Source organism: Pelobates fuscus, chromosome 5 (assembly GCF_036172605.1).
Source record: "Pelobates fuscus isolate aPelFus1 chromosome 5, aPelFus1.pri, whole genome shotgun sequence".
Classification (NCBI taxonomy): domain Eukaryota; kingdom Metazoa; phylum Chordata; class Amphibia; order Anura; family Pelobatidae; genus Pelobates; species Pelobates fuscus.
This window is the reverse complement of record NC_086321.1, coordinates 175,828,811-175,853,492: the sequence shown is the minus strand read 5'-3', so window position 1 is coordinate 175,853,492 and position 24,682 is coordinate 175,828,811. Positions and strand designations below refer to the sequence as shown.

The following is a 24,682-nucleotide window of genomic DNA, read 5'->3' as shown; positions in this document are numbered from 1 at the left end:
GCACCAGGGCAAAGGAAAGGCATCGCTCTAGGACGATTTCCGGTCACATGACAAGAGCTCTCCTGTGCGCATGCGTGTTTCATATTAGTACTATTTCTAACCGGAAGTGGCGGTGTTACATGTGAGAGACAGACTCTGTGTTGGCTGAGCAGTGCTTATCCTGGTAACGGGGAGCGCTCGCCATGGGCAGGAGGTATCTCTGTGATTACTGTGACCGCAGTTTCCAGGATAACCTGCACAACCGCAAGAAACACCTGAATGGCGTCCAGCACCAGCGCTGCAAGAAGGCTTGGTATGACCTGTACAGAGGTGAGCGAATACAGCCGGTATCGGAATACAGCCAGTATCGAAAAACTGATGGTATATAGCCAGTATCAGAGAGCTGACGGTTATGCGGTTATGCAGCCAGTATCAGAGAGCTGACGGTTATGCAGCCAGTTTTAGATAGCAGGGACCTAATGGTATGTTGCCAGTATCAGGGACCCAATGTTATATGATGCTAGCAGAATGCTTAGTTGTATTGGGAGAGGTATTAGCAGTAGAAAGAGGGAAGTGTTCATGCCATTTTACAAAAGTCTGGTGAGACCTCACTTGGAGTATTGTATGCAGTACTGGAGACCGTATCTCCAAAAGGATATTGGAGAAGGGCTACTAAACTGGTTAATGGATTGCAGGAAAAGTTAAGGATCTTACCATGTATTTTGGAGGAAAGACAAGACAGGGGATATGATAGAAAACTTTAAATACATAAAGGGAATCAACACAGTAAAGGAGGAGTGTATTGAAAAGACGAAAAATAAGAGGACGTAGTCTTAAATTAGAGCGGCAAAGGTTTAAAAATAATATCAGGAAGCATTACTTTACAGAGAGGGTAGTGGATACATGGAATAGCCTTCCAGCTGAAGTGGTAGAGCTTAACACAGTAAAGGAGTTTAAGCATGCGTGGGATATGAATAAGGCTATCCTAGCTATAAGATAAGGTCAGGGACTAATGAAAGTATTTAGAAAATTGGGCAGATTAGATGGGCCAAATAGTTCTTATGTACCGTCACATTCCTTGGCCTAAACAGTGTTACTACAGCTGCTGTGTCTGCTGCAGAAATGGCTGATTGCTAGAACTGTGCTTTGACTGTTTCTCATGGTGTTCAGCTATACAAACACCTTCAGAAAAATGGTTATTGATCTCTGAAGGATCATGGGAAATGTAGTCAGGCGTTTGCCAGAGCTGACCTAGTTTTGGTGCATATATAGGGTTTGTGGTAATATGTCTGTAATCAGTCTTCTGCTTTGTGTAATTCTCCAGATGCGTCCGAGATCTTGGCAGAAGAACAGACAAAGAAGTTGTGCAGGCGATTTATCCAGTCTGGTAAGCACTGCGTGTCTCTTCTGCTCCTCAGACATGGGATGTAACCTATTCATGAGTAGCTTCCCTACTCTGCTGTGCCTTTGAGGGCACCCCTTAAAAAATACTAGTAACCACCTCCCCTCCTCTAAGTAGAGTAAATGCAGGATGTTTTTGAAATCACAGAACGAAAACTGGAATAAAGAATAGAAGAAAAAGTGCAAATGAACTAAATAAATATAAAATAATAAATCTTGTATGGGTGGTATAGTCTGAATATATATTAAAGCATGTCTTCCCTCATCATAGAAGCCACACCATACAAATAATGTCTTGACGCACGTTTCACCATTAACGCAAGAGCCTCAACGGCGAAACGCGCGTTGGAACGTTATTTGTATGGTGTGGCTTCTATGATGAGGGAAGATATGCTTTAATATATATTCACACTATGGTTACTAGTATACTAGTATTTTTTAAGGGGTGTCCTCAAAGGCACAGCAGAGTAGGGAAGCTAGTCTCTCCACTTTTAGCTTTCTCTCATGCCTATATATACGATCTTCTGCAGGGCTTGCTGCTCTGCTAGTATTCAAACCACATTTATCTTTGTCCCTCCTCTCTATTTATTAGACTGGCAACATTTGTTACTTTTGCTAGCAGTTACATTTACTGTTATTTTGTATCTACTTTTTGCAGTATTTCTTCTTACTTCTAACTACCAATGACTTACAGAGTGATATTATTGAATTCTTATTGTTTATTTCTGTTATTTCTTTATTATCCAAATAATAGGGTTATATTTCTTTATTACTTTATTTATTTTTTCCTTATGTGATTTAGGAGTTTTATTTACTCCCATCTAAGCAGAAGCTATATTTACTCTGCTTATTCTTATTTTTTATTACATCAATTTTTTACACTATATTAATTCAAAGTTACGTTTTATCTGGGTTACTCGTATTTCAGAAGGGTTCACCTAATATGGTTCACCCTTTTGATTCTTCTCTCTATTATTTAGATCTTTTTTTCTTATTTGAAAGATTTGAGGACATTTACTTTAGTGCTTAAAGCGGCACTGTCATGCTAAGTTTACCTTTCTTTAATCAATTCCTCTTCTCTCCCTCTGTCAGGATCTGTTCTTCATTTCTTCCTGTCTCCTCTAGTTTTCTTTAAAACATAAGACAAAGTAGGGACTATTTTGTCTTATGGAGGTTTCCTAAGCCTGACCATCTCTGACCAGCAGAGGAGCAAATGTGCTTAATTTTCTATGGTCAGAGAAATTCCCCTACAATTCTTACCTTTCCTCCGTGATCTTGCAATGCTTCCTGTCAGTATTCCTGAACATTCTATCACTTAGACAGAATGCCGGCAAAACTACAGAATTTCTCCATTTGTGTTAGGACACAATTCGGGACTTTGTACGGATCAGAATTTCATTTGAATTAATTAAATTCCGATCAGATTCGTGCCGTGGCTGCATCTTGCAGCCGCTTAGTGGATAACTCCTTAATTCCCACAGTATGAGAGAGCTATCTACCCGGTCTTTCAGCCAAATTTACTAATACCAAGTAAAGATTACTTGGTATTAGTAAATTCTGCCCCTACTCGCTATATCGTGAGTAGGGGCATGTCTAGTAAACAATGAACAGCCTATGGCTGCTCACTGTTGTAAACTCACCCCCCCAAAAAACTAGTGTCCCCCCTCCTGAGCCGCGGGAGCTATTAAACTGAAGGGGGACATAGCGTCGTCCCGTCCCCCTGTCGGGTGGGGGCCCTAAATGAAAATGGGGGGACCTATTGTCCTTCCCCCTCGGCCCCCACCCATGAGCGGGGGCCCTAAATTCCAATAATGGGGGGGCTATTTTCCTGCCACCCAGCTAAATGTACCCCCCCCTAGGTTAGTAGGGGTCCCAAGCCACCAAAAAAAAAAAATAATTCCTACCTACCCCCCTCACCCTAAAAATAGTGAAGGGGGGGACAATAAAACTAAATGCCTGTAAAGAAAACAAACTTACCATTTGATGTCTTCTTTTTTCTAAAAACCTTCTTTTTTCAGCCCCGAAAAAGGCCAAAATCCATAATATCCGTCGAACTTTGAAATTAAAATAAAAACAGAAAATAAAGATTAAAAAATAGGTAACATGGGGGGCTTAGGGACATTTGGGGGACAATTAGGTGTAGCCCTGGGATTGGGGGTTAAACAAAAACCAAAACAAAAAAAACGGGATTCGGCTATGACAGTGCCACATTAATTTACCTTACAATTTAAATATTGGTCAATATCATTTATTTTTAACCAAGCTGTTTAGTTTTTTTTTTTCATAAAATAAGTCAAATTGCTAAGCAAGCTGTGTTTGTTTAGTAACTGAACTCAATGTTTTGCGCACTCTATTGTAAACATATGTGAATATATCCCTTTAAGGGTACATATATGTTTGCTAACAACATATCAATTATTTATTTTTACACAAAAAAAAATGAGCTATCAATCAGTTCCTGGTATAAAGGACTATGCATATGGTATAGCTCTCTATATCAACTAAGTGATGGGGAGAGCAGGATAGCTATATTAAGTTCGGTTAATTTGCTCCTGATTACAGTAGCTACAGTGCATGCTGTTATGACAGATTTAAATTTTCTCTGTTCATGTTGTCATAATCTTGCATTTATAGGGTTTCCCCACTCCAAAAAATACTTGTCCTAAATGTTTAATTTTTTTTGTTCGGTGGACATCATTTTGTAGAGCAGTTGTAAGACATGACTTCATTCTTTCAGGTCAGTGTGACTTTGGCCCTGGGTGTCGCTTTTCGCATATGTCTGTTCAGGAATTGGATGCTCTGAAAGCTCATGTGGAAGGTTTGTAAAATATCTTTCTTTTTTGTCTTATTATTTTGTTTCATGTTCATAAGTACCTAGTAGATTTGTACCTAAAGAAATATTGCAATGTTAAATATATTTTTACATTAGTGTTTCAATTAATGATTAGATTGCTATGATTACTCTGAAATGCGTTGGACGCATTTGGAATCAAACACGCTGAGAGTTATAATGCCAGACATAAAATCCTTTGAAAATCAAAAGTCTAGGGGAGAAATAGCCTTTAGTGGCTCTAAGTCTGATAAACATTTCTCTTTCTGAGAATTGACATTGTTTTACATTGCCTTACAAAGGAATGGTGTCTATGAACCAAAACCACTTCATTAATATGAAGTGGTTTTGGTGCCCAGAGAGTCCCTTTACATTTAATACTCTCTACTACCCCATCATAAAGTGTAGAAATTACTATTCGATTGTGTGGCTCTTCAATTTCCCTATTCATCGTATTGTACCTAATGATTCCATCATACCATTCCCTCACTCACCAGAGAGGGCACCTCAAGGTGGATTAAAAAAAATAAAAATTATCTTTGACGGTTGCAAGATAAAGATACAATTAGCAAGAGGCTTCTTATTGACAATATAATTGAAGTGCTGATTCCCAAGTGCCAATAAATAAAAGAAACCATCATAACATATGGTTACATTACAGGATGTAGAACAACAGAAGCAGAATGCATTTCATGTCCAGGAACTAAGCTATTACAATGTTTTTATTTTGTGCCCTTTTATGCAACCATATCTTCCCTTATGGCTTTGCGTGGATGACATTTAGATCATCCACTTTCCATTCTTCAGCAGTGACATATACTTCTACAAATATTCCAGTCCCTTTAATATCTCCTTCATATTGTTATGCTTTGTTAGGCTAAACCTAGTCCTACACGAAGTTACTCTCTACACTCATCCCACTCTTAACCTTTTCATCGTCAATTTGCTTACAAATTATAAAAATGTATTTCTCCTTCCTCCTCTGGCAAAGCAATATCGTACATTACCTTCACCTACCATTTCATGCTCTTCAAAAAAATCTTTCCTTTTAAAACTGCTTTTATGGAATAATGTACACACTATCTCATCTTTAACAGATTGACTACTGTAACTCCCTTTTTTGGTCTGCAATACAATGTCATCCCACTTCAACTCATTTGGAATGCTAATGTCACAATCAGTATATCCTTCTACACATGACACGCCTAAACATAAAAAAGTGTTAATCCTTCTTGCCGTACACTCTGCATTACTTACCTCACATTTATTCAGTTCTTCACTACTGAATCATTTGCTCTTACATTTGTTGTTCCCACAGTTGTCAACATTAATATGGCTTCATGCCACTCTTTTTTTTTAATTGTTTGGATACAATTATCAGTGAACATATTAGTCTACTCTACGTTTTGTCGTGGTAGTTTTAGCTATCTGTATGTTCCAGTAGTATAACACCATACATAGGGTGCAGTGTAAATAGTCATGGTAAAAATATGATTGGTTGACAACTATTTAAAAATGGAACGGGCTACGTAATTGTTACAGATCGCCCCAATAGTCTTATATAGTATCATTTTATTTTTTGTAGCCATAAGATTTCAGATCTTTTCAACATGTTGAGAAAAAGCAAACCAAAACCAGAGTCTCACTTATGGGAATTTGCCTACACATTTATTTTATCAGTCACAAATATATGGTATACATCTTACCTAAACACGTCTGATTATAGATTTCACAAAGTGTTGTCAATAAAACCCCTGAAATCATCACAGGACAGGACAGCACCAGATTTTCCAGCAGAAGTTATGCAGGAAACCGTGCCTAACATGCCTCATTGTCACACGAAGCATTTCATCTGACAAGATTTGTCTACGTGATGAACTATTCAGATAAGATGCTGGGCAATTGATTTGTGGATCCTGTGTTCCTGTTAGGTGAGCGGATTGACAGACCTCTGTTTCTCCCTCTGGAGTCACGCCATCAGATGGTTCAGATAAAGGGCTAGGGGAGCAAAGGTCTCCATGCACAGGTTCCAAATTTTAAGAAAGTGATCTGTAGTATTGTTAATGGCTGCTGTCATTTTTTCCATTTTGAGTATATAACACATATCAGTTTCCACTTGTACCTGTGCTTGGGGGTTCACCCTTTCATATTTTGGCCAAGCACAGTCTTAAAGCTGCACATACTCTGCATTCCCTATTGAGAAAGACCACCCAGGGCTCCAAGGGTAGGGTTGCCTGAAGACACTGTGACAGTCTTTCAAATGAGCTGCCCATAAGTGCTGGAACTTAGAACATATTCGCCAGTTGTGCAGGTATGTGCCCTCCTCCCTGCAATTCCTGGAACAGGTAGAGGTAATTCTTGTAGGTTGTAGATACCATTGTGACAGAACTTTCTAACAATTTTCTTTAACATTGGTTGATAGTGTAATGCGCAATGTATTAGTAAGTATTTCATTCCATTTGATCTCTACCAGCATCTAACTCATTTTCCTATTTAGTGAGTTTACTTGATCATGCAGGCAATGTCATAGAAATCAAATGAGTGTTTTTTTTGTTTTGTTTTTTCTTCTCTCAACTAGATGCTGCATGTAAAAAAATAAAAAAATGCTATTCAACTTCGCTGTAATCAAGCCCTCTGACAGTAGTCGTCTTACAACAGCTGTGTTTGTCCACTATGAGATCATCAAGCTTAATGACCTTTATCCAATCAAATGCTTCTTATAGAGAAGCATTGCATCAGTTGTTGCAATTCATTACTTATGTTTGAGAAGTCTGTCCACATACTTTTGTATGCTGACATCGGACATAAAATAGAATTGATTATTGAAATGTTTTTCGTCTGAAGTCACTAGGCGTGTAGACATGGTAAAATGGCACTACTTTAAGTTAAAGGGAGCAGAGCCATTGTAATGTATGTTCAGGTAAGTGCAGCCCTCTTGGTTTCATATGTAAACATATTTGGGAGTCCAGGACAACTCCCATGGATTTGCACCCCCTCCTTGAGCCATGTTTAACTTTTCACTGCAGAGAGCCTCAGCAGGAAGGATTTCTCAAGTAAGTGGGTTAATCTCATAGAGAGCAAAAAACGGGGCGCAAGAGGATACTGAGAATGGGCTGCAGCTGAAATAGCCTGCACTTCGGTGGGTCCCTGCTCAGATCTCAAGCTGATTTTTAGCTCATCTTGTGCCATTACAGAGAGAACATCTCTGAAACATGTCAGACTGGTCCCACCCATATGGGCAGTCCAGATCCAAATTGCCAGCAAGTTCCCTCTGCACGAGAGACACAGCAACCCCAGATGATCGTTTCAGCTTTGTGAGGCATAGCTGATATCTCTCTAGGCACCGTGAGCAAGAGATCCACGTCTGGATTACCCTTTAAACTTGTGGAGAGCAAAAAACAGGGTGAAAGAGAATACTGAGAACGGGCAGCAGCTGAAATAGCCTGCCCTTCGGTGGGTCTCCGCTCAGATCTCAAACTGGTTTTAGCTCATCTTGTGACATTACAGAGCGAACACTTCTGAAACATATCAGACTGGTCCCACCCATACGGGCAGCCCACATCCGAAATGCCAGCATGTTCCCTCTGCACGAGAGACACAGCAACAGGTTAATCTCATAAGAGCAGGCATTGGGTTACTAGAGTAGGAGTCTGACCTGCCAAAAGTGGGGTACACTGGCATTGTGGCAGATTAATGCAATTTATGATTATATAATTTAACTAAACCTCCATTATTGTTTCCTAAATTAGGTCTTCAAGAAACTATTAAATTCTGTGAGCTTTGAAGTTGTTGTTTAGCAAATTAGTGAGTTCACTGGATAGAGAGTAGTTTAATTTCAAGTCCTATGGTACATTTGTCATCCCTTCATTTTAAATTAATCTGCAGTTTGCTTGTGTAAATGGTACTTTAAGTTATGAGAAATGTTCTTGCTGTCTGTTATTCCAGTAAAAGCTATAGGTATAGGTGGTAGGAAGTATTCTACACTTACATACATTAATAAATCTTGAACTATTTACACAGTTTTTAACTCTGTTTCAGTGATTATGGTCAAACAGGTCCAATTTCAGTTTGTGCCTCTAGTAACATCGCTTGCATTATATGATAAGCATATAGCGATTACTGGCTAGAATTAGAACTGTGCAAGCAGTAATGCAACTGAGAAGCTTTATCGGGATTACGAACTGTAGGATTATCTGCATGCTTGTATGTTTTTTAGTAAGGTTGTCAGTGTATTGATGGAAACAGTCCTGTGGTGAAGTGAGTGTTGGGATAATGGAAGCAAACAAGGGGAGTCCCTCTTAAACCTTTGGAGAGGCATAGATGGCTCACATAAATGTCACCTTATAATGACAGGTCAGGGCTGGCCTCCTTTTATTTTGGTCTGCCCTTGATGGAGTTCTTTGACCCACAGCTTAGCTCCAAGGTAAGTTGAAGATGATACTTCAGAGCCAATGCATCTTCTCATCTGGGGCAGTTACCCTCCATGCATAAGAGAGCAAGTTGACTTCCCCACCTAGGAAGAGGATGAATGTGTGATGAACTGGAGAGTGGATGGCTATGAGTTGTGTGTTCCTCTGGTGCAAAGCCGAAAGGTAAGTTCTGCTTAGATGGTAGTTTATCTCAGACAGAGTTTCCTTAGAAAGGTCTCAAAAAGCCTATTATAGCTAATGTAGTAGGAACAGAATACAGCTGAAATCCCCACTCACACTCATCTACCTGACTGCTGCAGTAAAAATCCGTGATCGGCATGATGACCAAGGAGATGGTTTGGTTAAGTAATGCAGCAGATTGAAGAGGACAAGGAATAGGTTATCCAACACAAAATAATAAAACATAATAAACGTTACCCAACGCATCAAGTAGGCATATGGAGTGGCCAATGGCTTCTCAAACCATTAACTTTTGTATCTGTGACCAGTCAGCATGATGGTCCGGTAGCATCTGTGTGTGTTTGGGTTTTTTCTTTTTCCTTGTATTTACGGTGCTGAGAATTTGAGTTTTGTTTTACACTTTTTTCACAGCGGAAAAGAAGATGAAAGAGGAGCAGAGTAGACAAGCTCCCCCATGCACAATAGAGAGCTGGCTAGAAGAGAGGGCCAAGAGAAAGATTAGACACAGTGAAAAGTAAGTCCACCAGGGGGAGCGTCTTAAACTAACTCACATAATTAAAGTCTGCTTCCTAAATATAACTTGCAGGCATGGCTTAGTCTTTTGCATATTTTGTGGGATGTCCTTGCTGCTAATGGTAATTATAAAAGGTTTTTTATATCTGTGATGTCCTTTTTGTTTTTTTAATTGGCTGTCCATGCAGATTATGCTTTTTGCCAAATAAATAACTCCCTTTCATTCAGTTGCATAAAGTGTGTGTGTGTGTATTGTATTTATCTCCACTGCCTGTAAATAGGCATGCTAAGCACCAATATGACTTTACCTTAACCCCTTAAGGACCAAACTTCTGGAATAAAAGGGAATCATGACATGTCACACATGTCATGTGTCCTTAAGGGGTTAAAGAGAAAATATATTGCCAGGAAAACAGTTTTCCTGGCACTGTATCTCCCTATAGTGTCCCCCTCTGTCACAGTCTGGTAGACAGCCACTAGAGGTGGAGGTTACCCTTAAAGGTAAATTATTGCAGTTTATTAACAACTGGAATAATTACCTTTGCAGGGACCTGGGACACTGCACCCTGACCCCTTTAATTAGCTGAAGTGGTCTGGGTGTTTATAGTGAGCCTTTAATGAAGTGCTTTGGGAGTATAGATGATGCCCCTGCAGTCTCACTGCTCAATTATCTGCCATCTTTTAGTTGCATCACTTTGATTGTGCAGCGCTAGTCCTGTCTGACACTCACACAGTCTCCTTACAAACATCCTCTAAAAAAGTCCCTTTTTAATTTTTTTTTTGTTTCCCTTATTGAACAGTGTATTTTTATTAGAATTTCTTATTTTGTACTCTGTTAATGGTTTGCTTGAGTCGGCAACAGTTCCGTGAGTGTGCGTGTGTGAGATTAAAATTCATACTGTGCTATAATTTCTGAATGAAAATTAAACCTTTTATTTATGCAGGCTTTGTGAGTCACCGCTAGGGGAGGTGTGGCTGGGGCTGCACAAACAAAGTGATATAACGCCTAAATGGCAGAGAAATGAGCAGTGAGACAGCAGAGGCATGATCTACACGTTAAAACCAATTAAACTACAGTTGTTTTGGTGCTTGGTTTGTCCTTTAAGTCGTTTCTAAGCAAATTCGAATGCTTTTTCCTTTACTTGGAGTTCACTAAAGCCAATATATGTCCTGTAGTAAAGTCTTTCTCTGTAATCTACTATTTTTGCAGATCATTAGACAAATCTTTGATTTGTAACTGTCCTGTCCTATATGACATGTTTTAGGTCATATAATGGTAAAAAAAAAACATTTTGTCATGAACTGGGTACTTTGAAGCTATAGTCTAGGTGTGCACTGTGAGGGCATTCACTCCGATTTCGTGCTTCAAATGGGACTCCTGTCTCAGTCCTCCACAACAGAGTAAATAGACACTTGGCATCAACCCCTTTTCAGTGAGTGAAATTTCAACATCCAAACAAGACCTGTTAAATGTTGCATATAGTGTCTTTCAGACCTTGGCAAAATGTAACTTCGTTTGATGCTGAAAATCTAAAATAATTTACTTGGGTTTATTTACTAAGCACCAAATTGTAGTGAGTTGAAAATGAAATTTGAAGTAAAAATAAACTTGACTATAGCACAGTTAGAGAATTTAAAAAATCTACACATTCTGCCATTTGGTTTTCAATTCACTCCAGTTCAGTATTTTGTGAATAAACTCCAGTAAAGAGATGGTGTTGCCAAGTCTTCATTCATTGTAGTTAGATCTTTCAAAGTTTCTGTTGGACAGTAGGTCCCCCCCACTTATCCTTATTTAGGGCCCCCACCCACCGCTCAGGGGTGGGGCCGGGGAGAGGACAGTAGGTCCCCCCCCACCATTCTTATATAGGGCCCCCACCCACTGCTCAGGGGTGGGGGCCGGGGGGGAGGACAGTAGGTCCTCCCCCTCTATGTTTTTTAGGGCCACCGCGCGGGGGCTGGACAATAGGTCCCCCCTATTGTGATTTATAGCCCCCACCGCGCAGGGGTGGGGGCAGGACAGTAGAGCTGGGGCCAATATTTTTTTTTTTTTTTACAGTGAGCAGCCACAGGCTGCTCACTGTTTACTAGACATGCCCCTACTCGCGGTATAGCGAGTAGGGGCGTATTATTTACTAATACTAAGTAATCTTTACTTAGTATTAGTAAATTTGGCTGAATGACCAATTTAGGTCTTTCAGCCTTTTAGTAGATGACTCCCTAATTCCCACTGTATTAGGGAGCTATCTACTAAGCGGCTGCAAGATGCAGCCAGAGCAATGAATAGGATCGGAGTTTCATTCATTCGAATGAAATTCCGATCCGAACAAAGTCCCGAGTTGCATTCTAACACGAATGGAGAAACTGTTAGAACGCAATTCGGCAGTTTTTCCGGCGTTCTGTCGAAGTGACAGGAAGCATCGTGGGAACAGGGAGGAAAGCTAAGGATCATGGGAAAATTGCTGTGACCACCGGAAACGAAGCACACTTTACTCCTCTGCTGGTCACCGCTGGTCACTTCGTAGGAAACCTCCAGAAGAGAAATAGTCCCTACTTTTTCTTAAGTTTTAAAGAAAACTATAGCAGATAGGAAGAAAAGAAGAACAGATCCTGAGAGAGGGAGAGAAGAGGAATGATTGGGGAAAGGTAAGTTCGGCATGACAGTGCCGCTTTAAGTAACCTTTGAGATTCAAAGGGTTATCCAATGCATTGCTTTGAGAGTACCCACAGTTTAAATAGTTGGTATTTGATGCAGTTCTGTTTAAATATATCCTTTTCAGAGAACATTGGAACTGTTAGGAATTGGCCCAAAGTAGCCTGGCTGGTAAAATCATACAACCATTTTACTAGGTTTTGCTATTTCATCCTAAAAACAGCAATACCCTGTCAGTTCCTTACAAATTCCAATATAGTGAATATTAGAGATTTGGATAATTTGCTTAGTAGATACTACTTGGGCCTTTGTCATTAATGAAAAGAATCAAAAACTCTATAGCATCGGGAAACATTTCTGCTGAACAGGGGCCCAGTCGGGTGCAGCAGTCCTTTAAGACCACAACAAGGCCCCTGTAGTGTTAGCCTGCTGGGAGGAAGTGACGGCATTTAAAACATTACATTAAAACACACCTCTGCAATCTAATGCAAACATTACATACATACATACCCCTGTATTAACACTAAAATGATGTACAAACACCAACACTGTACATTATATACTAAAGCTCTAGTATATTCCACAGCTCTGTACAGATGTACAACCTAAAAATTTGTTTTGACTTGTGGCACCTTGGAAAAATATTGAAATATTAAGGGGCGTCTTGAACCTAAAAAGTTTGGGGACCACTGCTATAAACTATTTTATGGCACCAACACTTTCTGCATTCCAATTAAGAATGTGTTGGTTTTTTTTTGGTTTTTTTTGTGCAGTTAGGTGCATGTCATTAGCAAATGCCACAACAGCGTACATAAAGATAAACCAGTTATACAGTGACATGAGTAGTTGCACTATTTTTTCTTTCTTTTTTACGTAAGCAAGTTGAACTTAACCGACGAAACTTCATAGTATGATATCGTGTATACGTATAGGTTGTAACATGCTAGTTAGGCACTTCTAGGGTGAGTGAGTATCTGGTAGTTTGCTATCCTTTAAGAAGTTCTAGACAAAGGAAATAAAAGTGAAAACAATCGAAGATCTAACATGCTAGCAAGATATAACTGGCTGACACACTGGCTACACTGGGTTGGGTAGGAGTCTGCCTGGGACACTTAGCCTATGCCACTTAGAGTCCAGATGAGATGGCTTGGTACCGGGCTCTGCCTCCCCTTCTTGCTCTTTCCGTGTGCGGCGTCGAAACAGGAAGAGCTGTGACTTCCATGGGCCAACGTTCCTGTGTACTTGGCAGCATAAGGGAGCGACCTCTGGGTCATATCGGTCCCGCCAAGGAAGTCTAAATCTCCGTTGTCGAGGTGGGTTGTGGCGGCCATGCTGCTGGGTATGCTGGAAAAGCGTTGTCTGCCGCTGTGGCTTCCTGCGCCTTCTCTCTTTCTTGGCTGTGCGGGGGGGAGGGGGTGTTTATACATGCCGCGTCGTGTAGCAGGATGTCCCCCGGAAGCCGCTGGGCCTTCAGCAGGCGTGTAGGGTAGCTCTTTGTGCTGCTCTCCCTCAGGAGATTGATTAGGTGTTTCCCTAATACGAGCTTTCAATTTGTCCCAGAAGCCAGCAAAGATCGCATCCAAGCGCTCCTCCTCGTGTCTCCATGGGCTGTTTCAGACCGGACTTGTTGAGCAGAGGATTGTCTGCCATCTTAGGTGAGTCAGCTGCGATCAAGAGTTGTGGGGTAATCTGCAAATATAAAATACAAATAATAGTGCAGACTGTCTGAATACACTCCTATATACTTAAAGAAATCTTAGGGAAAAAAACTCACATGTCCCAGAGCCCTATCACCCCTGGCTCTGGGTTTGTAAGGCTCTTTTGGAGAGGGGATATCCCCACACTGCTGAATTCTCCAAAGGATATGTTCACTGCCGATCCCTGTTGTGCTGTGTGTAAAAACAGAAGGGGAGGACCTCCAATTGAATAGTATCTTAAGTAAGTTTATTACATAAAAAATTAAAACCCTTACTTGGGATGTGGTGGGTATGGACCCACAGAGTCACCCACATAAAAGCATGAACAAATATTGTAAAAACGCTTCCTGATTGCAGTCCGATCAGTCCGATCACGTGACCGCTTCCGGGTCCGCCAGTGACGTTCGTGTGATGCGTTTCGCCCGCCTCCACAGGCTTCCTCCGTCGCCAGAACCACTCTGTCAGCAAAGGAGCCAGGAGAGCAGCCGTCTCTCCGAAGCTTGGGCTTGTGTAGGCCGCAAGCCACAATTGGGATGTGCCGGTGCCAGACAGGCTCACAACGAGTATCCTCCGGTGCACCGAAGACCCTTCGACAAGATGAGTGCTTATTGCGGTCTGATTAATGGGTGGCCTGGGTGTAAATAATGAATTATCAGGACCAAATGCAGGAGCTCTTGCAGAGCACATCTGGCTTCCTTGGAAGTCAAGCTCTGCCCACTTAATGTTCTTTTATCTGTTTAGATCTCCATCATCTGATTGCAGCAGAAGTGCCTCCAGTGGCTGTCAATGTGACAGTCCTTATAGGCATGCTAAGCTTGCATTGAAAACATGTAGTTCCTACAAAAGAGCAGTGTTGTCAGTTGCATGGTTAGAACTACAGGAACATAGCACCAAGACCTCTTCATTGAGATGAAGAGGTCCGCGTGCCTATAGTGTCCTTTTTGGTCCTTGAATCATTTGTAAAGTTTTTATTAAATAAACACTGCAAAAAAAAAAAACTTTCAAATTAATTCATCTGCAAAAATTTCTATTTGACTTTAATAGCAACTTCTGTACATAAATAATCTGGAAAGTAGTATGGAATCATTTGAATATCTTGTGAAATTGAGGCCTTTAGTTTGTTAGAAGCAAACCCCGCCTCCAAGCTTACAGTCTTGGGTTATTCTGCTCCCTTACACAAGAATTGTACAACCTACTTTGTAAATATAAAACTTTCTCTTAATTTTAGATCATATCATATCCCATAGGGGAAATACACAATTTACACTCTTTTATTTAAATAGAATCCCATTAACGGCTGTAGATCTCTTAAAACATGTAAGAACAGTGTTTTCACTTCCTCTTGATTCATATAGTGGCCCACCAGGGATTTTTAATAACAGAAATAAAAGTGACATATTGTTGAGCACACATCGAATAACACCCATATTTCTTATGAAGCCTTCTTGTGAAACACTGTGGAAATTGCCTTGTACCATTCAAAATTAGCTCACCATTTAATTCACACAACATTATACTTCATTTTAATGTGCATATATATTAACCCTTTACAGACTGCAATAGATATTCACACTAAAATGGCTCAAAAAAAACTCTTTTAAACCTCCCCAGAAGATATGTCTGCAAGTAGATACAGGTTAATATGTCTAAATGAGAGATTTTTATATAATCTGTATTACCTATCCGGTGATTTTCTTCACTAAACTATTCAAATTCATATTACATTGCTTTTGTTAATCTCAAAATTAAAACTACCATTTTAATTAACTATATATAAGACATGTAAAATAATTACATTGCAGATTAAGATTTATAGAACTGACGACAAAGTAATTAAACCAAAAGGCATTCAGATACAGTGCTTCAGTGATGATGAGTCTCAATGGAGATTCACTAAGTAGTAATAAAATGCTCCCAGTAACCAGACCCTGCGCAGACTGTATAGTTGCTGTTATGCCATGTAGTTCTCCCAGTGAGAATGTAACACCTTATTAAATGTTAGCTCCAGAGAGGGTTCTCGTTGAAGCGTTTTATCACCACTTTGTAAATGCCTCCTGGGAAGGAGTCATGTTTGAGCAGGGTTAAAAGGGGGCTGTACACGACATTCCAAAACATGTTATATTGTTAACCCTTGGTACATACCATTTAGTAGTTTAAAATGAATGGATAATAATATCACAAGCACCCATATCCAGTTCACTCAGCTTTAAAAGTTAAGTGAAATGTAGTGATCTTAAACCTATAAGAAGTGTTTAGGGGATGTGGTTTAGAAATAAAATATCTGGCAGGGCATTTGAAGAAAAAAAAACTGCTACATAAGTTCAAGGATGCAAAAATGCAAAGTATATAGGTACCAAATGCATTTATCAGCAAAGACTTTTCATCCCAATATGAATAAGGTATATAAATAACGTATTGTGTCCTCAATGCAAATCTAGTTTGCTACTGTAGGGGCGGGGGGTCAACTTATTTATGCACCTGGGACTTTGTATACAGTGTTTGATTTATAAACGAAGTAAGGAAAAATATATATTATTTATTGCTTAATACAAACCAAAGTCTATATAAGATAAAGTTCTATAAATAATGACCATTCACTCATGAGCCATGTTTATTGGGGTAACTAGGATTTTCTAATTTGCATTTAAGGCTCATAAATCAGCCAAGACTTGTTACATACACTTATGTTTTCTTGCAATTATACATGAGCTCTGTGACCTATATTGCACACGTTTTTATGGAACTAGATTTTCCCTGTTTAAAAAAACAACAAAAAAAAAACAACCACAAACTGCAGGATATCATTGGTTTAATGTAGTCCTGTGACATATATTTTATGTAGTTGTTCCTGTTAAAGTAAATTAACAGAGTACATTGGCCGTCCTATTTGTTTACAAGGGGAAGTAGCTGCCATTTCACTTGCCAAAAGAAATTCAGGGAGAGCGGCCGAAAATGCATTTTGATCTCTGCAGTTTTGTTCTGATCTTTCTAATCACGTTTTTTTTTTTTTTTTCTCCATTCTTTATTTATGTTTGGTAAGGCAGGAGTTACAGCAAATTAAAAAGCTATTTGACAATTGTAGATTATGCTAGCTTTAGTGTATCTATAATCTTAATTTTATTAATGACAGGAGGCGAGTATTTGCTTTAGTCTCTCTTTACTAGAACTCCACAGCAGCACAGAAAAACAACCAATCAGAAAAAAAGTTAGGTACTATAAAACCTCCTTCCCATTGCATCATTTCCTCTTTCAAGCTGCGACAAAACAGAACAAAGGCAGAAAAAATAATGGGAAGCAACGAAGTCCAGATACGAAGAATACAGCAATGTTTAACGTCTGAGAAGAACTGTCAACCAGATCGCGTTGATGGACTGAAAATAAATAAGTCAATGTCTACCATCCACGACGAAGTGCCACACTAGATAGCGCTGAAGGACTGGAAACTGAAACGAGAGAAAAACAGAATCGAACAGGTTGATTATCCAATGAAATGTATTTTGAATAAACTTGTAGATACCCAATGTAGCAAACAAAATTACCTTAATATGTAGATATCCCAACCCTACTTACGAAAAACAGACATAAGGACAGGTGACAGGTAGCAGAAACAACAAGCAGAGTTGTATACGTACCTGATTAATCCAAACTATAAAATTAAAGGGAGGGATAAGAACGGGTGGGAAATACTCACTTCCTGTCATTAATAAAATTAAGATTATAGGTACACTAAAGCTAGCATAATCTACAATTTTATAACATGACAGGAGGCTTCGTATTTGCTGTTTTAACGCTCAGTCAACAAATTCCACGCTGTTTGTTTCGCTGGTACCCATTCTCTGAGCTACCCAAGCAAACCCAAATGGACTTTCCAACTGCGATAGATGACAATACAGCAACCGATGGAGATGCCAGTTGATGAAGTATCCCAAAAACGGAAAAAACATCCTCCTCTGATAGATCCAATGTACGTGGGGTCGCGACCTGTTACCTACCAGCCGGTCCATGAGCTGGCAAACTGACCTATTAGCCATTTCCCTGCAGTTATAAAATGTCGAAGGTCATTTGCGGACTTAGGGCCGCGATAAGACACTGCCACCATGTCACAACTCTTGATGTATAAGGTTGCTCCACCAATCGTGCCAGGGGCACCCGGCAATGTGGCCTTGCAGGTAGACCTCCACTCTCAAGGGATGTGCCCAAGTCCACCACCAAGTCGCAATAGAACCGAGTAGGATCTTTCGTTCCCTCCTGGCCTATCCGGTGAGATGTCTCATCCGAGAATAAATTTATAATGCAGGCAAGAGTGTGGTCAGACTAGCCGTATCCTAAGTGATTCCAATATTCCAAATGGACTGTGTAATCCTCGGATGTGGTAGAGAAAAGACTCCAAAAGGACGTCCATTCAGGGTTCCGAACTGAACTTGTGTAGAGGAACGGTGGTCGACAATTCAGGGAATAGTGAATCCCAGAAATATTAAAGGGATGGGAAGTGCAAACTGGAGCGCAGATTTCCATGCGGATTTGTCCTCGTCTAAGAGTGAAAGATGTTTGTGTAGGAGTAGGGGCACACCAGGTACCTCCATAAAGTCTCATAGGTCTCCTCGACGGTAGTTGAAAAGTAGGTTAGGTTAGCAAGAATCCAACAAAACGGCTCCCGTGAGGGATAAATAGAGTATAGATGGAGGGTCCACCATCTCCGAACCCTGTTCACCAGGTATGCGCTCCGAGGAGACGGGGCAGTCCTGCCATCTTATCCCAAGATCTTAATGACCGGGGAAGTCAAGACAACCGGGGTTTCCGGTCTTACCGTGTGATCCATACGTACGGTTTACCTTCAGACCGGGTAATAAGCCTTCCTTAATCTTGTTATCCGAACAAGGCAGTACCTGTTTGCTCCATGAAGGTCTCCGTATCTCCTGATATCTTGACATGGGAGAAACTGTCTGCGCAGTTTGTTCGTAATGGTCTGGATATCCAAAACAGAAAGCAATTCTCTGTATTATATGGTGCAGAATATACCAAAACCTGCACTCTCGTAATACCGGAGGTCCATCCGTTAGCCGTACCATCTCCGGGAGTGTGTGTAAATAAGTGGCAGTCTCCCCCCGTTATACCTCTGTGAGTATTTCTCACGTGTGTTACAGCGGTCCGGATCCAGTAGATCCATTACAGTAGATAGAATAGAGGGATCCAGTCTAAGTATGTATATCTTGCATGACCAGGCAGACCTCTATAACGAAATCAGTAGCATGGACGTCAGCTCTAATTGAATGCAGGAGGGACGCCTCTCTATGTAGTCATCAATGTTTTGCACAGGTACAAGCCTGTGTGATGAACAAATGGCCGGTACTGTAGAGCGTCGAGTGTATGAGAGAGCCGCGTTCTCTACTAATGTGATCGCATACCGTGATAGTGCCCGGCTGCTAGCCTGAGCGGGCCGCACCCATTAATAACCAACAGCAGAGTCTACATCCGTGACCGGTTCTCTCTTAGAATGTGTCCTCCAAACCTGTCCTCTGTATCCAGCCCAGTATCTGGTTGAGGTCGAGGGAGGGGCTGCGCCCTCTAATAACAAATCAGTATCCGGTTCTGTATATGAGAGGGGTTCGCCCTCTGTTTCTGAAAATAAATATACTCGGATCGAGGTGATGGAGGGCCGCACCCTCCTGTGATCCAAACTAGAGTCCCTAGAGACTCAGGGTGACCAACTGCAGGGCACACCACTTATTAATGTCAGCATAAGGCTGAGGGCAATCTTCGGAAACAACGATGGAAAACTATCAACCGACTATCTGGATCCCATGCGCGTTCGCGGGGTCCAGGAAGACCGTTGGTAGTCTGAGGAAAGCTGGAGACGTTCTCCGCAATCCACGAGTGCCCGGGAGGTCGGAGAAGGTCAAGTCAGGCCTCTCGACGACCCGAGCGAAAAGGAAGTCATGAAAAAACAAAAAAGCAACAATTAACGTAGATAAGAGTAAATACACCAATTCTATCTCAGATAGAAGGCAAATAGCAGGCCGGAAGGTAATAAAAGTAAGCCCCACTGGACAGGGCCAGGAGCTAACCTAACGCGGGAAAAAACTACCGACACCTATAAGGATTCCGGGAGGCAGATACGCAGACAAGGAAAAACACCGCTTTCTCCTGTAGGTGTCTGAGTACCGGTCCTTGCCTGTGCGAAGTTCTCCTTGGAGATGTGCCGTCGCCGGTTTGGAGTAAACCGTGGATGTGTCCGGGGTCTTCATACGAAACCCTGCCATTCAGGCATGAGGTTTAGGGCCTTCTCCCTTCCCACCATATTCAGATGACCGTACATTGGTGTCCTCTTGGATAGTATGGCAATGGTACTTGTCTGGACACCTGCCTATTTCCATGTCACTGGTGGGCACTGGTTTTTCCTCAGTGATATTCCCCCAGGCCTGCGGCCAAAAGGGGTTCGGCTCCAATAGAGCAGGCCCGTCAGAAGGGCACAGGCCCAGCAGGCCAAATGAATGGACACAGAATAGTTGGCCAAGCAAATAGGCACCGACATAGTAAGCCAATAAATGGGGCACAGACATAGCAGGCCGTTCTAATGGGCACAGACATAGCAGGCCGTTCTAATGGGCACAGACATAGCAGGCCGTTCTAATGGGCACAGACATAGCAGGCCGTTCTAATGGGCACAGACATAGCAGGCCGTTCTAATGGGCACAGACATAGCAGGCCGTTCTAATGGGCACAGACATAGCAGGCCGTTCTAATGGGCACAGACATAGCAGGCCGTTCTAATGGGCACAGACATAGCAGGCCGTTCTAATGGGCACAGACATAGCAGGCCGTTCTAATGGGCACAGACATAGCAGGCCGTTCTAATGGGGCACAGACATAGCAGGCCGTTCTAATGGGGCACAGACATAGCAGGCCGTTCTAATGGGGCACAGACATAGCAGGCCGTTCTAATGGGGCACAGACATAGCAGGCCGTTCTAATGGGGCACAGACATAGCAGGCCGTTCTAATGGGGCACAGACATAGCAGGCCGTTCTAATGGGGCACAGACATAGCAGGCCAATCCTGGGTTTCATATTAAATGAGTAATGGGGACCTCTGAGTTTGGCATAGTCCCCTAAATGTCTGTAAATCCTCCGGGTATCCTGTGACCTAGGACCCTTAGACACTAATTTTAGACAGCGTACTACTGTGTGAATAAACCGTAACCGGGACTGGCTGTCCCTAAGTGCCCAGCAGGCAACATAGAGGTAAAACCCGTTATATTGGGTTTAAGCTGGATATGTTCCAGTGATATAGTGTCCATAAAATCAAGCTCTGCTGAGCAATACCTTCTTTAAAGTGCAAATTGTAATGCACATGTACATACAGATCTGTATGATATATCTTATCTTTATTGTAGGTGGTCATCGTACCGCCTGAAGGGTATAGTACTCATGGTCTCTTCAGGAGGTCTCTTTAACTCAATGAATCTTCCCAAGAAGCCTGATAAGATAGAATAGTATCGGCATAGACAGGACTGACATCTACCGTCAGTGAAACTCACAGCAATCCGTGATATCTATAGCACTAAGACTCACAGCAAGCCGTGCTATATACACTGACATAGAACTCACAGAAATCTGTGATATATACATAGTCATAGAACCCACAGTAATCTGTGATATATATATATACACTGGCCTAGAACTCACAGGAATCTGAGAACTCACAGTAATCAGTGATGTATACATATACATAGCCATAGAACCCATAGTAGTCTGTGATATAAATATACATATGGAAACTCACAGTAATCTGTGATATATCTACCTGAAACTCACAGAAATCTGTGACATTTACACATGGAAAGCTAACAGAAAACTATAAATAAACACATGGAAAACTACCAGTAATCTGTGTAAATAAACACATGGCAAACTACCAGTAATCTGTGTAAATAAACACATGGCAAACTACCAGTAATCTGTGTAACTAAACACATGGCAAACTACCAGTAATCTGTGTAACTAAACACATGGCAAACTACCAGTAATCTGTGTAACTAAACACATGGCAAACTACCAGTAATCTGTATAACTAAACACATGGCAAACTACCAGTAATCTGTATAACTAAACACATGGCAAACTACCAGTAATCTGTATAAATTAACACATGGCAAACTGTCAGTAATCTGTATAAATTAACACATGGCAAACTGTCAGTAATCTGTATAAATTAACACATGGCAAACTGTCAGTAATCTGTATAAATTAACACATGGCAAACTGTCAGTTTTTCATGTGTTTATTTATACAGATTACTGACAGTTTGCCATGTGTTTATTTATACAGATTACTATCAGTAATGTAAAGGAAACATTCCCCAAAGAAAATAAAAGAGCCAGAAAGGCACATAAATCTCACAACCAAGCATAGTTCATAACAATCATAAATAAATCACACTAAATCCCAAAGCCACCCACTAGAAGCAGGAGGCAGTGGTACTCTGACCTGTACTGATGCGGAGCAGCAAAGAAAGAGGAAATGATGCAATGGGAAGGGGGTTTTATAGTACCTAACTTTTTTCTGATTGGTTGTTTTTCTGTGCTGCTGTGGAGTTCTAGTAAAGAGAGACTAAAGCAAATACGAAGCCTCCTGTCATGTTATAAAATTGTGTATATTGGCTCATGCAACAGTCTGCCATTAAATTTTGTAATATATGCACTTAATTACAAGGACTACTGTAATTGTGTTATCCCACATTCCAATGTTTAAACATGCATATGGATTAATTATCAAGTCCAAACTTTAATTATGAAACGGCCATTACGGGGTAGACTAGGGCGGGGGGGCAGAGCGTTGCAGTGGAAGTATGTACCCAGTTCTCTAAAAGTCCCGATCTTTCTTCCCATTTTCTTTTCAAATTTTCTTGAAATTTACATAAAGTTATACGAAAAAACAATTGATGGGAGTGCAAAAGGGGGAAAAAGGGAAATGTGGTAAAGAAAATTCTCAATCCATAATCAATTATGCACATAAGGGATCATAGGCTTTCAAACAATCATGAAATAAAACAAGAAACCTAAAAAAAATATTATTCTACGTATCGTATTATTATATGTAAATCACTAGCCCAGAATCTAAAAATAAAGAAGTCTCATGGTTTATAAAACATGATTTTCTAAATCAAATAATGCTCTTTTCCATCATTTTAGCAATCTGCATGAACTTTTCGGTAAATAAATCACACCAATGCCATACAGGAGATATTTTGATCTGGAATGCACCCCTCTAGCATTGTGATTGATCCATTGCACCCTTTAATATTTACTGATTGGTGTCAATTATTTATGACAAGATAAACTGCTTCTGATAGTTTGGAAACCACACTGCATTGGCTGTTGCTCCTTTATCGTGTCTTGTTTGACTTTGGGGAGTCAAGGTAAAATGCTGTCTCGTTAGTTAAGGTTCAAGGCATGATGGTCAGTTTTCAGTGTGGATACAAAAGAAGCAAGATGCTATGTATATTTAACACAAGTTTACTTTGCACATCTCAGTGAAGAATATCCGGAAGTGGAAAAGTAATGTTTGTGTTCAGCCCTGTTTTAGCCTTAAACGTCTGATATACTGTTGCTTTCTTGACAATTCAATTTAGTCAATAGCCCTCTCTGTAACCACCAGCAAGCCATATTTCTTTTAACATGATCTGTGAAAATTTGCATTGCTGCTCAGGATTAACATCCTGAATCCTGACAAATGTTTCTTTTTTTTTTTTTTTTTTTTTACAGTGCTGTTATGTCTGAACCTCCCAGCTATCATCTACCTCCTGGCTGGCCTCCACTTTGTGAGCTGCCGCCATCGCTTCACCCCCCTACATCATCCGAATGGGATGAGCAGCAGGACCTGGAGTGGGGCTGAAACTGATCACTCAGCTATGTGAGAAGAGTTGATAGAAGAAGCTTGATGTTGATGTTGCACATAGACTGTAAATAAAGTTATTTTTATAGATAAACATTTTGTGTATTCATTATTTACTAAATTTCACTTTATTTCTTTATAGCTGGGTGAAACTAACAAACAAAGTAGGTCATATAAAAAAAGTTAGGTGGAACTGTAAACAGTTTTATCAAAAAAATAAAATTGGGATCCTTGAGTACGAAGTGCAGTGTGGAACAGTCTTTCATCCAGCAGTAGAGGATAAATAAAATAGTAAAGTAGGGAAGATTTGGGCAGAGTAGGAAGGAGAGTGGAGAAGATAAAAGATATACATTAAGGTGAAAGTATGTAGAGAGAAGAGGAGGAAAATAACTTATTTTACTCCGGACCTGAATTCCTCCAAGAACCTATATAGAATCCAATGAGTCCATGTGTTTTTGTATCTCAATGCACCTTTTTTAGAGGACTCATTAAAGGACCACTAAGGGCACCCAGACCACTTCAGCTCAATGAAGTCTCCTCCTCCTCCTTCTGACATCATCAGCTGAATGCACATGCGCGGCAAGAGCCGTGCGCGCATTCAGCCGATGACGTCGGAAGGTGGAGGAGAGTCCCTAGGGCCGAGGGAGCCCGGCGCTGGAGAAAGGTGAGTGTTTAACCCCTTTCCTCCCCCTTCAGCCCAGCAGGAGTGGGACCCTGAGGGTGGGGGCACCCTCAGGGCACTATAGTGCCAGGAAAACTAGTTTGTTTTCCTGGCACTATAGTGGTCCTTTTAAGCCACTCGAGAGATTATGACTTCTCCATACAGGACACAGTGTCTACAAAAGAAGGTACATGAGCAGATTCCAGTGTCTTGTATTCAAGAGAGTGCCAGATTCACCATATGACAGGCAAGTTCTGTTTGCAGAGGAGCCAACCTTAAAGAGGAAATACGTGCTAGGTCGAATGTCAAGTATGTCTTTTCCATCTACTTGACATATACAGAATTATTGTTTAAACACCAGATTTTGTCCAGATTCCCACTGCATTGGCAATTATCATATTTACTAAAGCCAAATATGGTCAGAATTCAGTCTACCCATGCAAATC

At 40.8% G+C, this 24,682-nt stretch overlaps 1 protein-coding gene across 2 annotated transcripts; it reads left to right on the top strand.

Moving 5' to 3' along the window:
* ZMAT5 (zinc finger matrin-type 5) lies at positions 1–23,669 on the top strand. Of its 2 annotated transcripts, XM_063457092.1 has the most exons (6): positions 1–74; positions 133–309; positions 1,304–1,366; positions 4,118–4,198; positions 9,232–9,334; positions 23,446–23,669. In XM_063457092.1, the coding sequence occupies exons 2-6, from the start codon at positions 183–185 to the stop codon at positions 23,573–23,575; spliced, it is 504 nt and encodes a 167-aa protein (XP_063313162.1). In that variant the 5' UTR covers positions 1–74; positions 133–182; the 3' UTR covers positions 23,576–23,669. The 2 variants fall into 2 exon arrangements, with proteins under 2 accessions (XP_063313162.1, XP_063313163.1); XM_063457093.1 differs by lacking the exon at positions 9,232–9,334 and having other exon boundaries at positions 2–74.
* Positions 23,670–24,682: the final 1,013 nt, after the last annotated feature.